The sequence below is a fragment of the Rhinopithecus bieti genome, unplaced genomic scaffold (genome assembly GCF_001698545.2).
Source record: "Rhinopithecus bieti isolate Rb0 unplaced genomic scaffold, ASM169854v2 scaffold_23748, whole genome shotgun sequence".
Classification (NCBI taxonomy): Eukaryota; Metazoa; Chordata; class Mammalia; order Primates; family Cercopithecidae; genus Rhinopithecus; species Rhinopithecus bieti.
The window spans coordinates 2,223,571-2,234,680 of NW_016811596.1; the positions used below are offsets into that span (position 1 = coordinate 2,223,571).

At 37.4% G+C, this 11,110-nt stretch overlaps 1 protein-coding gene and 1 long non-coding RNA gene across 2 annotated transcripts in view; one reads left to right on the forward strand and one right to left on the reverse strand.

Moving 5' to 3' along the window:
* LOC108543704 (uncharacterized) overlaps positions 1–1,696 on the reverse strand; it is a 12,583-nt gene extending 10,887 nt beyond the window's left edge. The window contains exon 1 of the long non-coding RNA XR_001889648.1: positions 1,651–1,696. This is a non-coding gene — a long non-coding RNA (uncharacterized LOC108543704). The remainder of the gene's footprint in view (positions 1–1,650) is intronic.
* CDIN1 (CDAN1 interacting nuclease 1) overlaps positions 1–7,782 on the forward strand; it is a 112,805-nt gene extending 105,023 nt beyond the window's left edge. The window contains exons 6-7 of the mRNA XM_017894240.1: positions 7,282–7,361; positions 7,717–7,782. Coding sequence (XP_017749729.1) covers positions 7,282–7,361; positions 7,717–7,782 — 146 coding nt within the window. The remainder of the gene's footprint in view (positions 1–7,281; positions 7,362–7,716) is intronic.
* The last annotated feature ends 3,328 nt before the right edge of the window (positions 7,783–11,110 follow it).

Here is an 11,110-nt window from a genome sequence, read left to right on the forward strand (position 1 = left end):
AAAAAAAAAAAAGAGTTAAACTTAAAAAAAAAAACTGGTCTTTGCAAAACTAAACATGAAACTACATTGTCATGGTTAATTCTACAGTGCAGGTCAAACAATTTTTGCTGAAAATAAGCTCTCAGTAAAAATTTACAAGCCAATGGAGGAACCCAGTTACCATGGAGAAGTGGACAGAGAGAGAAAGAAAGAAAAATAGAATACTATGAACTGGAGATAAGGAAATGACACTGTAAACTATAAGACAAAGTATATAAAGTATAAAATAAATCTAAACATTTTATATATTTGCATTTATAAACAGTAAATAAAAATAACTGAATAAAAAATATAGAATTTTGTAAGAAAGCATATTTTTAAGAAATAAGATGTAGAAATGAAATAATAGTCATTGAGAAGCTCATTAGCTGAGTGATGTATTAGACAAAAAGATCAGGAGGAAATTAGAAGAATTAGATTACAAGAACATTTAGTGAATTCTAGGGTAACTCTAAGGAAAGCATCCTGAATATGACACAAGGATGAAGAGAGGGGAAATACAAACACTTTATGAGAGTAGGAGACACAGAGGACAGAATAAGATCTTCTAACAAATGTCTAATATGAGTTTCAGAGGAGAGAACAGAGGACAAAGCTGTAATGAGTCAGAATTTTTCAAATTGGTTAAAGGCATATATTCTTAGCTTCATGAAACGACTAATTCTAAGCAGACTAAATATAAATAGCCACACCTAGGCACACAGTGATGAAACCACTGAATGTCAAATAAAATATTAAAAGTAATCAGAGATAAAAAGACAAATGACATATATAGGGATTAGTTTTAGACTGACATTAGAGTTCTTTTAAGTAATAGTAGATCCCAAGAGACAGTAGAATCTCCAGAGTTGAATTAAAATGACCCTTAGCCCATAATTGTATACTATGTTTTATTATTATTCAAGAGTGAGAACTAAGTACAGATATTTTCACATAAGGCAAAACTAAAACATTTTTACTGCTTAGGGATTTCAGATGAAGGAACTAATAAATGAGATGCAAGGATATTGAACCCAAAAGCAGAGAATGGGATTCAAGAAGCAATGCTGAAAAAGGAAATATTGCAAATATGTTGATACATTTAAATAAACGTTGAGTGTTTGAAAAAATGGAAATCAACTCTTAGAGTTCTCCAGAGAAACAGAACCAACAGGAGGGGTGTGTGTGTGTGTGTGTGTGTGTGTGTGTGTGTGTGTGTGATTTATACAATTATAGAGTCTGATAAGCCTCAAGAGTTAGAGTTGGCAAGCTGGATACCCAGTAGAGCTGATAGTGTAGTCCCCGTCCCAGGCTAAAGGCCTGAGAATTAAAATTGCCATTGGTTGTAGTGCCAGTCTGGAGGCCAGCAAGCTTGAGACCCAGGAAGAGTCAAGGTTTCAGTTAGAGTTCACAGTCAGGAAACAAATTAATGTTTCAGCTCAAAGGCAGAAAGAATTCTCTCTTACCCAGCCTTTTTGTTCTAGTCAGTCCTTCAGTGGATTGCATGAGGCCCACCCACATTAGGGAGGGCAATTTGTTTTACCCAGTTTACATTCAAATTTTAATGTAATCCAGAAACACCCTCACAGATGCACCCAAAATGATGTTTGGGCCGGGCAAGGTTGCACATACCTGTAATTTCAGCACTTTGGGAAGCCGAGGCAGGTGGATTGCTTGAGCCCAAGAGTTCAAGACCTCGTGAGAAACCCCATCTCTACAAAACAACAACAACAACAACAACAAAAATTAGCTGGGTGTGGTGGCATGCACTTGTAGTCCCAGCTACCAGGGAGACTGAGGTGGGAGGATATATTCAGCCCAGAAGGTTGAGGCTGCAGTAAGTTGAGGTTACACCACTGCACTCCATCCTGGGCAGCAGAGCAAGACCCTGACAAAAAAAAAAAAAGAATAATGTTCGACCAAATATCTGGGTACCCCATTGCCCAGTCAAGTTGACACATAAAATTTAACATCATAGAGACTAATTGGGAAATTGTATTACAAACAAGACTGTTGAACAAAAATAACAGACACAATAACATGGAGGCTGATAGAATCGTGTAAAAGAAGAGCAGATAGACTTTGAAGTAACAGTCATTGAGAAGCTCATTAGCTGAGTGATGTATTAGAGGGAGGCTTCCTGATTGGAGTGAATGTGTTTCAAGTTATTTATATGTAAAGCAGCAAAGATGTTACTGATAAAGATTAGATATCATTTCAGTTTAAACATTCTTTGAGAGAACTACTAAAGAAATCATTGTAGAGGCCAGACACGGTAGTTCATGCTTGTAATCTCAGCCGAGGCGGGTGAATCGCTTGAGCCCAGGAGTTTGAGACCAGCCTGGCAACATGGTGAAACCCAGTCTCTACTAAAAAAAATACAAAAAAGAAAGAGAGAAGGGAGGGACAGAGGGACGGAGGGACAGGGACGGAGGGATGGAGGGAGGGAGGGAGGGAGGGAAGGAAGGAAGGGGAGGAAAGGAAGGAAAGGGAGGAAAGGAAGGGAGGGAGAAATCAGTGTAGAAGGTATTATTCCCAAGAGAATAAAGGGAGGGGAGGGAGGGAGAGAGGGAGTAGAATGTATTATTTCCAAGGGAATAAAGGGTAAAAGGAGAATAAAGAAAACTTAATTAACTAGAAGGTAAGGAAAAAAGAGGAGAAGGAAAGAGAATGATTAGCAGAACACAGAAAATAAGAGAGTAAAAATAAGCCTGAATGTATCAATTGTAATGAATGTAAATGGGTTAAATTCATATTTTTAAAAAAGCATAGATTTTCAAATTTGATTTTAGAAAATCCAACAAAGTACTATTTATGAATCACTCCTAAGACATAATGACACAATCAAGTTCAAAGTAAAGAAATGGTGAAATCAGTACAATAAAAATTAATATTAGAAAATAAAAAAAACTAATAACAGTAAAAAGAAATGGAATACCAAATATGTGAGGCAGATCCTATCCAAAAGAAAAGTGTTGCCGGAGTATTACCACTAGGTAACACTGAATTTAAGAGAAAACCTTTATTAGAGTTAAAGAAAGTCATGACTTTGCCAAAAGATATACTTACCAAGAAGACTATGTATAACAATTGAGAGTGCAGTCACCCAAGAGTATAGTCTCCAAATACAGAAAGCAAGCATTGGCAGAATTATAAGGAGAAACTGACAACTCCACAGTAGTAGTAGATGATTATTTCATATGTAGTTGAAAAAAAATAACAAAGATACAGAATATTTGGGTAATACAATTAAAATCTTAACCTACTAGACATATCTGAACCTTGTAGCTGAAAAGTAGGAACTTCAGTTTTTTGAAGATGTATAAAACATTAACAAAATTGATCACATATAAAACACAAAGAAAGTAAAACAAACCATATTAATATAAACATCACAAATTAGAAACAGCAGAAATCCATGTTTTTAAATAACTTATGGGTCAAAGATGAAATAATGGAAACTAGAAACTATTTATAAATGAATGACAACAAAATTGTGGCATGTAACCAAAGCAAAATTTAAAGGAAAAATTATAGCCTTGAAAAGTGTATTTTAAAATAAAAAATTGAAAATGAATTTTATAAAAATAGTGAAAGAGTAATGTGGCAAACTCAAAGTGGAAACGAGGAAATAATGATGATAAAGGATAAATTAAATGAAATTAGAAGAAATGCTACAGTAAAGAGGATCGACAGAGCCAACATTTTGTCTCATGAAAATGTTAGTAAAACCAACCTCTGGCAAGACTGGGAAATTTTTAAGTAAGAGCTTACACAAATTAATATGAGACTATCTAGAGCAAATTTATTGCAGATTTAGAAGTTAGGTCAGGGTGGTGAGTGCACAGATGTTTATTATATTAGTTCTTTATGCTAAAAATACTTCACAATGAAAAGTTCATAATCTTAGGCATTGTGCCTTAATCCAGGCATTGCCTATTCCCTGTCTGCTGTAGCATGCTTTAACAGGTACCCAGTCTCTCCTATTCTTGTGAATCTAGCTCCAGTGACTCATACATTCCTGCTTTGTACATACTTTGTAGAAAATTGTAATCCTGTTCGTTGTAATCCTGCAGTGGCAGGGGCAAAGTGAGAAATCAACAGAATGAATGCCTCTACTAAAGGTTGAGGAGAATAGGAATCCTGTCCATGTGTGGTCAAAAAAGCCAGATGCAAATTGGCCAGAGGTGGTCTAGGAACAGCTTCCATAAAAGACACAGGCTTTCTTGAGGCCTCTTAGCCTGGGCTATGACAAGGTTGTCCAATCACATTTACTTACCTGATTCAGGTTATTCTTCATTTCTTTGAGATGGCAGTTCCTAAGCTTAGAATATGTGTGTAAAAGTAGGTTGATTTGGCTTGATTTGAGACACCAACACACTTTCATGAAGCCTGAGTGTTTGAGCTGGGTGTGCTTGGTGGATACATCCTGGAGTGTTTGAGCTGGGTGTGCTTGGCGGATACATCCTGGGTCCTCGGCCCAGGCAGTGACTTCCTAGAAGAAGTTTCTTGCTCTAAAAAATGGTGGGTTGCAAGAAGAGAAAAGACATTTTGTTGAGGTTAAAATGAATGTAGACTCAATATACACTTTTACTATTATCCCATTTAAAACAACTGACTTCCTCTGGCAAGTTTCCTTTCATTCGAATAGTGTTTATTCAACATATTCAGACTTTTTAAAAAAAAAAGTTTATTGCCTATGATTCTTAATCCTGATAAGCACACCACTGTTCTAAAATTTATATTGTGAGGAAAATTATGTCATCAGTTTCTTTTTTCTTTTGATATTTCCCTTTTTTGGCTGAAAATAAATGATCTACTTTTCTTGTGTCCCAGAGTATTGTCCCTTTTCGTTTTTAAGAAAAAAAACAGCCTTTGTTTTATGATTTTAGCAGTGAGTTTGTGTATAGTTTGGTATGAGGTCTGTAATTTTTATAGGATAGCATTTTTAGTCATGGCTACTTATATATTAGTGATCTCTTCTTCACATGGGTGTGCGAGTTGGAATGTACCATGACTGGGTCCATACAGAGAAGGTGCTGCTATTTCCTTGAGCCTCTGCTGGCATTGTGGGCAACATAAAAGAATGTGTCTGCCATTACCATGCGGTGACTCGAGTGGCAGGCCAGAGAGAGTTCCCTTGAGGTGATGAAAGGTATGGACAACTGCTTTGGTCCCCTCTGACTGGCCAGGCCTTAGAATTCGGTTGGAAATACTGAGTTTACCAGGCACATTATTTTTTTAATACTATTGCTGCTATAATCTTTTCTTTTATAAAAGGATGATTCATTGCTTCCTATTCCCAATATTTGTACCCCTTATCAGTGGTAATTGCTTTCAGAAATAATTGAGTCCAACCCTGTGGTTTATACAAAGTAAATGCCTAAGTCTGATTTGATTCTTACTATTACTTAAACTTAGCAAAATACTGCTTTAGCTGTTTTCTCTAGAGACCACATGAGAACACTTTATTTAGGTAGTCAGCTTAAACAATATTTTCACTTTCTACAGATAGCAATGGGCATTAAACTTGGGAAGCTATGTAACTTGCCAAGGTTGCACAGCCAGTTGTAGAGATAGGGTTGGATAGGATAGCTGGGTGATTCACTTTTAGAGATTCAATATGACCTTTTCACCTGCAGTGCAAACACATGTTCACAAATGGCTAAGCACATAAGCGTTTCTATAAGCATGCAGTTATATGACTAAGAGTGGGCAGTAATTAAAATAATTTTACTCCATTCTTTCTTTGTAGACCGAATACTATTGTTAAGTGAATAAGATGTAATTTCCTTATATATTTCCACAGTATTTACTAACATTTATTCTTTTTTTTTGAGACAGAGTCTCGCCGTGTTGCCCAGGCTGGAGTGCAGTGGCGTGATCTCTGCTCACTGCAAGCTCCGCCTCCCAGGTTCACACCATTCTCCTGCCTCAGCCTCCCAAGTAGCTGGGACTACAGGCACCCACCACCACGCCCAGCTAATTTTTTGTATTTTTAGTAGAGATGGGGTTTCACCATGTTAGCCAGGTTGGTCTCAATCTCCTGACCTTGTGATCCGCCCACCTCGGCCTCCCAAAGTGCTGGGATTACAGACATGAGCCACCATGCCCAGCCGCTAACATTTGTTTTATGTATCAGTGTTCTTACAGTATAGAGCTTGATAAAGAGCATAATCTTAAAACAAGTTAGACCCCGAATTATCTCAGAACTTGAATGATGTAGATCTGTGGTCTATATTTATTTTATTAATTAGATAATTATTCAGTATGCATTTTAATTTGTGCTTGTGTGGATCAGACCATAAGCCATTTTGCTAAATTGTGGCAAATAATTCCACTGGAGGCCTTGAAATAATCTATTCCTAGGCAACACCTGACTTAGCTTCAGCCTAGAGACCTGCCCTTCTCCCGTGCATAAAAAAGGAATTCTGGCTACTGTGGCTGCCACATGCCTAGTGAGCAATGAGGTCAGAATCTTCTACCTTGCTTTTCAAAGGATGTCACTTGCTATAGCACCTTCATCGGATGCCTGCCTTAGTCGTCCCTCTTCTTCTATAGCAGTTCTCTTGGGGTTCAACTTAATTTGCAAGTTGAGGCATATTGTGGGTGGAAAACTTGTGTGTGTGTGTGTCTCTCTCTCTGTATAGATTTTCCTTATTTAAGATTCTCTCAATTCAGTCAGTTTTACCTACTTTCCTCACTTGTGGAATGTAGATAGGATTTTATGGCAGTTGATGAGAATTATTTTGGAAAGATTTAGAATTAGAAGATTCTTTCATGACTGAAAGTCATTTTAATTGATATAATCGAAGCATACGTATATGAAGAGTTGAGTGAAGACAGGTCAGATTCAAAGACTTCAAATCTGACCTGTCTTCATTAAAGTCTTCATATACGTATGCTTGGTTATAAAATACTTACCTGCAAAAGGTAAATATTTTCTTTTCTGATTTTTTTTTTACCCCAAATGGACTTTTCCGAAGCTTATTTATCTACAAAAGGGACATATGCTTGAGGTCTGTACTTGTTAATTTACCTTGGAAAAATTAGGTCATCATCAAATCTGGCAATGTGGCTTATAAACTTGGCAAAATGGTCTAATTAAAAGCTTCTGTTAGATTATAGAAAAAGGAAAAAATGATTAGTGCCAGTCATATTTTTGTTTTCATGGTTTGTGTATATGTAGGTATATGTCACTTCTCATGTTGCATTAAAAGTATGTTGACTATCTGCTAACAGTTCATCTCTTTTCTTCTACAGCCTCCAAGTCTGTTATAAATAGTATGCTACGGGACCCTTCTCAGATTCCAGATGGAGTTCTAGCAAATCAGGTCTATCAGGTATTAATCACAGCTGTCTATTTTCAGTGGCAATGCTGTTATCTGCCTAGCCGAGTAAAGGATTTTAAACCTCATTTAATTACTGTCATCATAAACTATCACTGAGGTCAGGGTGCACCATAAATGGCAATGCAATATTTGCAAGAAGAGCATTTCACTTTTTAATAGCTTGCTTTTATAGTGAATAAAAGCATGCAATTTTGTTTTCTGTGATTAAATCTGAACCGCCTTTTGATAGCTTTCCTTTTTGGGGGGTGGTGGGGAGAGAAAAGTAATTACTGCTTTTAGGATACTGTTTACTGTAATAGTTTTTGTAGTTGCCCCACCCCAGACCCCTCTTCTTATTTGTCTGCAGTGCATTGTGAACGACTGCTGTTATGGACCACTGGTGGACTGCATCAAGCAGTATCCTTTCCCATAAAATTTTAGGTGCGCAATTGACGAGCTTAGACTCAGTGGAGATGTGTCTAGCTTTAACCTGACATAAAGTTCTGCTTCACAAAACACGTTTCATACTCTTCTATTTTACATTCAATCAACTGGAGGGTCACTACAGACCATTCTTTTCTACAGCTTAAGAAATATCAGACCACAGGAAGATGTCAGTTCAGCAGTTACACATTCACATGCTTATTTCAAACTGCTGGGTTTTCAATGAGTTTAAAGGTACAGAGTCATTAGGCAGGTAACATAATGTCTTGAAATGTATCTACTCATCCCAGGAAATATTTTTTTAAAAATATAACAAATTTCCATTTAAAATGAGCCAAATTTTGTTGAATTTACTAGAATAAATTTAGAGCCTGGAGGTAAAGGAGGTTGTGATTAAAATGCTTCCAGAGACATCACATTTTAAAGGCAACAGACTCTTATTGCTTAAATGCTGATTACAATCTGAGCCGGCATTTGGATTCCTAATAAACATTTTTAGAGAAATCAAGTTAATTTTTCCTCTTGGAATAAATTTAAGGTTGTGAAAACAGAAGTCTAGTCACTTTTCATTAAAGACATTGAGATTACTAAAGAGTTAATGTTCACTTTTTAAAACAAGGTTGGGCAGACAGTAACTACATATAGTAGGACATTATTAATCAATAAATTTAGTAGTACTGTGGCAACAGTAAGGTTTTTAATAATCCTTTATCAGATTTACTTTTATAATAATTTACTACTTAAATGGTAAATAATAAGTAATTTTTATGAGAATAATTTCTATCTGAGTCCATGAATTTCACCCTTCTTAATAATATAAACATGTCCCTCCTGGTATGGATTTTGTTAGCATGGATGGCACTGTGATGAATTGTGACTCAGTAATTACTGGTCAGGAGGCTTTTTGTTGGAAACTCCTGCTAGTCAAATTGTGTACGTGTATGTGTTTATATTCCGCCTTCTTTCACAAAGGCTTAGAATCAGTAATATTTGTAATAAGAAAATCATGCCTTTATAAGTAATCTTTGATAAATAACCTTTTAACAGAGCCCTCTTACAAGAATATTCAGTATTGAAGATATAGCCCTTTATGTATTTATCTTCCAAGTCTGTTTCTCCAGTCTAGCTTAAGTTAGTAAAAACACAGCATTATCCCAAGCTCACCTTTTTATTAAACCAAGGTGAAATTGTACTTCTATATTCAGTATAAAATTAATGATAGTGTTAGAAATTGTAGGAGTGCCAATCTCATGTTGCTACACTGGTAAAGTTTAGCACATTCATATAACAACTAACACCATCTCAGAGTATCTGGGGTTGAATTACATGTTAATTTTAAAGCACATAAAATAGTTAAAAATCAATTTAAAGTTAAGGTTTTAAAAGCATAATGTCTTTTGAAGGATTGCATATTGATTTTAAATATAACTATCTAATTATGTATGCATGGACTAAAGTATGAAGTCAACTGCTTTGTAAATGCCAGGAGGCTATTTTTCAGTAATAGTTGAGATGCTTACGGGAAACTAGATTGCTGTATTGCTGGCGAAGAAAATGGCTTGTGAGGTTATTTACAAGTTTTGCCCATGGTCACTGCCATACATCAATAACAGGTATTATTATAGACAAAGTCTAAGTGTTTTTGCTTATAGAGCATTATAAATTCTGTTTGGAGTATTTTCCTTACATTTTTGCCATCATTCACTTTCCTTTTTTGGCTGTGTTACTGCCGGTAGAATTTAATGTAGTACATGATTTCAATTGATGAAGATAATGACATATGTCTATAAATTACATTCACTGACTAGGTTATAATTTTTGCAGTTTCATTATGTCTGTTGCCAGTAAAACTACAGATTTTATAAGTTTTATTTTCTAGCCTTTGCATTTTATATATGTTTATATCAAGCAAAGCGTAATTAAGAAACATATCTTGGGGGGAGGGGGGACGGATAGCATTAGGAGATATACCTAAAGTAAATGACAAGTTAATGGGTGCAGCACACCAACATGGCACATGTATACATATGTAACAAACCTGCATGTTGTGCACATGTACCCTAGAACTTAAAGTGTAAAAAAAAAAAGAAAGAAAGAAAGAAAGAAAGCATTATTACTGGTCAAATTTTACTCAGTTTCAGGACCTGAAAAACTTAACCACAGGATGCATTTTAAAAAACAAGTTTCACAACTGTACCAGGTAATAAATATTTAGTTTCAGTTTTGTAAACATTCTTTAGAATATAACATTTGGCATAGTTAGTAAGAATGTAACATTTGGGCTTAGTTCACAAGAATCGTAACTTAGCAAGAATGTAACTTAGCCAAAACGCACATTTGTAACATCTAAAGAATGTTAGAACGCACCGCTCCGGGAGACAGATTTGAGAAGATCGAATTGAGTAATAACAAAACTCCCGTCCCGCACAGTTGGCTCTGCGTTAATTTCTTTCTCCACTGTAATCCCCCTGTCTTGATAAATCGGCTCTATCTAGCAAGCAAAGGGAACCCATTGGGCCGTTACAACAGTACCAGGAATGCTAAGAGCTAGGAGCAACATGTTACAAAAACAGTGGCACCCTTCCTTAAAAACAAGTTTCCCCAAGAAAGGTGGGAGGAAAATAGGGGTTCAGGACAGTTGCAAATAGATGCCTATCTTCCAAATATAATGCCAAGTCTTCTTGAGGTCACAGCATCCACAAGTTTCCAACCTAGCCTGGAAAAACAAGTCGGATCAGAGAGAGGTTGGGGGTGGCCCCTGCAGCAGGCCACTAGGAGGCCCTGTTTCCCTCTCTCCGCCTTTCCAAAAGTCCTTAAGCCACAGACAGCCGTGGCCCGTCCAGGGGCACTCCCCTCTCAGGTCCCCCAAAGTTCTGCATACTCTGACGACAAAGGCAAGTCAGAGTCCCGTGACATGTGGGGAGGCATCGGACAGATTTTTCTTTTCATGGCCTGGTCAGAGCGGATCTCACCCAACTGAGAAGGCCCTGGCAGGGTCACACTGGGTAAATCGAAGCGAAGCCCCCTTCTTCCGCTTTTTTCGGAGCTCCGGGTGAAGGCTCCTCCTTCACTCCAGGGCGGAGCTCTGCAGAAAAGGCGGGGAAGCACCGAGGGAGGAGTACTGGGGCTGCGTTATTCGCAGCAACCTAGGCTTCTAGGCTCTCTCGCGCCCACACTGCCCCCACCTACGGAGCCCCTTCCGGTCCCACGGTCTCCAAACCTCAAGTTTCCGCACATCCTCCAGAGAAGCGTCCCCGCCACAGCCCCGGGTGGGCGAGAGGCGAGGCTGCGCCCAGCACGGGCCCCACCTCCCCCGC